Source organism: Echinops telfairi, unplaced genomic scaffold, assembly GCF_000313985.2.
Source record: "Echinops telfairi isolate 266 unplaced genomic scaffold, ASM31398v2 ScPeMD7_53;HRSCAF=182, whole genome shotgun sequence".
In the NCBI taxonomy this organism is placed as follows: Eukaryota; Metazoa; Chordata; class Mammalia; order Afrosoricida; family Tenrecidae; genus Echinops; species Echinops telfairi.
The window spans coordinates 922,281-923,826 of NW_022103951.1; the positions used below are offsets into that span (position 1 = coordinate 922,281).

At 43.3% G+C, this 1,546-nt stretch overlaps 1 protein-coding gene across 1 annotated transcript; it reads right to left on the minus strand.

The window, feature by feature from the left end:
- Window positions 1-473: 473 nt before the first annotated feature.
- On the minus strand, window positions 474-1,292 carry LOC101642380 (melanoma-associated antigen B18). Its single transcript, XM_013006482.2, is given in 3 exon segments — window positions 474-672; window positions 674-932; window positions 935-1,292. Coding segments are annotated over 3 exon segments (816 nt in total).
- Between the last annotated feature and the right edge of the window lie 254 nt (window positions 1,293-1,546).

The following is a 1,546-nucleotide window of genomic DNA, read 5'->3' on the forward strand; positions in this document are numbered from 1 at the left end:
TAATTTATAAATTATCAAGGGTTCACGAGGTAGAGGGGAGTGGGGAGGGAGGGGGAAAATGAGGAGCTGATGCCAGTGGCTTAAGTGGAGAGCAAATGTTTTGAGAATGATGAAGGCAATGAATGTACACATATGCTTTACACAACTGATGTATGGATGGATTGTGCTAAGAGTTGTATGAGCCCCTAATAAAATTATTTTTTTTTAAATCTGCCACAGACCACGGCTTTTGAAATTTCTCCTTAAAAGGAGGAATGAAAGTAAAATTCCAAGTTATACATGTAAAACAGGAATTAAAAGATATATATATATATATATACACAATTTTGTATTATTATATATTTTACTATTATATAATATTATATTATTATATATAATATATATATTATTTTCTCCAACTGTGACCTGACTTTCCACTATTAGAGTATTGCCAGACTCTTTGAATCAAAAAGGGAAGGATTATTATTGTTATGTTAGCTTTCACTTGGGGCAGGGGTTTCTGCTGCTCTTGCGCTGTTTCGAGCCCTGGCTGCGATTCTGGCTTGCAACCTCTCCTCCTCCTCTCACAAAGCCTCTTCATACCAGGGTGATAAAGCACTGGGGGAGGTGTCACTGATGGTGGCCAAGAATTCCAGGGCTTTCATCTTGGTGAGTTGAGCATAGACTCTGGGCCCACAGAAATTCATAGCGTGGGGGATCACTATTGGCCACCTTCTGGTACTCCAGGTACTTCAGCTGCATGAAATCTTGGGTGAGGGCTTTCTTTGGATGTCCATAGATGCAGTGTGTCTTGTCAGAATATACCCCCATCATATTCAGCACCTCCCAAACCTCCTCCTTAGAGGCACAGTTCTCCTTCAGGAATATCACACTCAGCACCATCATCAGCAAGCCAGTCGGGGGCATGCTGTCTTCATGGAGAATCCTTTCACCACGCTGAAATCCGGCTTGCTGATAAAGGCACAGCAGTGACAGAAGGGATCCCCTTCCTTCAGGTCAACAACAAAAGCCAGCTCCAGGAGCACAGAGGCTCTCTTGAGGATCTCAGGGAAGTGATTTTTGTATGCTTTGACAACAGAATCCTCCATGTCTGCCTTCGTAACTGGCTCTCTCAATTGATTCTTCTCCATCAGGTGCATCACCCACAAGACCACCTTCTTTGTTAAAGGATCTTTGTTGAGGCTTCTACTGGCCTGAGGGGAGCTGGGATTTCCCTCACCATCTTCATGGGCATCTATGAATGCAGCAACTGCAGCTCCCTGGAAGGACAGTGGAGAGCCCTCTGTTCCCATGGTAGGCAAATTCTGGGAGGGGGGTTTGTTGCAGTAGCTTGAGCAGCCTCTTGGGCTTTGGTTGCATTTGGGGCCTAGTGCCTTTTATCTCAGGCTCAGAACTTACTCTTTTTTCGTTTTGTTTTGTTTTAAATCATTTTATTGGAGGCTCATACAACTCCTTTCGCAATCCATACAGCCATGCGTTGTGTCAAGCACATTTGTACATTTGTTGCTATCATCATTCTCAAAACATTTTCTTTCTACTTGAGCCC